Below are 1261 nucleotides of genomic sequence, written 5' to 3'. Positions count from 1 at the left end.
GAAAAACAACAATTTCGATACGGCTGAAAAACCACCTCATCCTAGWGCAAAAACATTTTGTCGAAAAACGTAATTTTTTTCAAAATTGACRTGTTTCCATTGAGCAAATTTATTTTCAAAATTCTAATTTGCGCATTTTCATGGTGAATGGAAACACAGCTAGTGAATTAGCAGAAAATGAGGGATTAACTGTTTAAGCTCCATTTGTGGTGCCTGAAGTGACACACATGGGTTCTGTGGTGCACAAACTGAAACCATAGCTTTTCCTGACAGAAAACAACCGTATGATTTAAAAACAACAAGTTTAGTTATTTAATGAGCAGTTTGTGTTTTTAACTCCACCAATAAACCCAGAGTTTGACATGAACCTTATGGATGTCGTGTGTGTGTGAACACTCACCGACAGCAGAGAGAGCCACTGTGGGTTTCCGAGTGTCTCTGTGGAAACACACACATTTACCATGAAACACGTCTGAAAACTCTTCCTGTGATGGACGGACCACGAGAACGTCTGTTTTTCTGTGTGACTCTCTGACCTGGTGTCCCAGATGTACATGTAGGTGTCCACAGAACTGGTGACCAGGAGCTGCGGGTCAAACCAGGACCAGTCCAGATCACTGAGGAGACCAACACAGCATGGTGAGTACAGACCTGCACACCTGCAGACCTGTTTCTGTTTRCTGTTACCTGATGACCCGGGTGTGTCCCTGCAGGGAGGTGTGGGCCTCCCCACAGCCGTCCCTCCACGAGTACAGATCCACGCGCTGGTTGATCTGAGAACACACACATCAGATCAAAACAGCAGCATTCAAACGATCGCTGCAGGAGGACTCGCGCCACATCAACTCTTCTATTATTCAAAGAAAAATGTCAGATTTAAAAAAACGACTTAAAAACAGCAGAACTCACCGAGGCAGCAAAAACATGAGCCTCTGATCTGTGAGGGTTCCACTGGACCGTTCCCAAGTCCCACTTACTGTGATGTCCCATCTTACGRGGCACTTCAGACGGAGCCTCCAGATTCACCATGTACAGGAAGTGACGACTGGAAGACAACAACAACAACAACACCATCATTAACAATAACAACATTAACAACAACAACACCATCAACAACAACACCATCATTAACAACACCAACATTAACAACAACACCATTAACAACAACACCATTAACAACAACACCATTAACAACAACACCATTAACAACAACAACATTAACAACACCAACATTAACAACAACACCATTAACAACAACACC

General features: G+C 43.4%; 1 protein-coding gene across 2 annotated transcripts in view; it reads right to left on the bottom strand.

The window, feature by feature from the left end:
* Positions 1–1261, bottom strand: part of wdr59 (WD repeat domain 59) — a 21873-nt gene that overhangs the window by 17408 nt on the left and 3204 nt on the right. For both annotated transcript variants that reach the window (XM_014030610.1, XM_014030611.1), the window contains exons 3-6: positions 910–1045; positions 688–773; positions 537–617; positions 401–438 (exon numbers count right to left, since the gene is read on the bottom strand). In XM_014030610.1, the coding sequence (XP_013886064.1) occupies positions 401–438; positions 537–617; positions 688–773; positions 910–1045 (341 nt within the window). The remainder of the gene's footprint in view (positions 1–400; positions 439–536; positions 618–687; positions 774–909; positions 1046–1261) is intronic.

This window comes from Austrofundulus limnaeus, unplaced genomic scaffold, assembly GCF_001266775.1.
Source record: "Austrofundulus limnaeus strain Quisiro unplaced genomic scaffold, Austrofundulus_limnaeus-1.0 Scaffold1091, whole genome shotgun sequence".
NCBI classification, from domain to species: Eukaryota; Metazoa; Chordata; class Actinopteri; order Cyprinodontiformes; family Rivulidae; genus Austrofundulus; species Austrofundulus limnaeus.
This window is presented reverse-complemented; position numbering and strand designations above follow the sequence as displayed.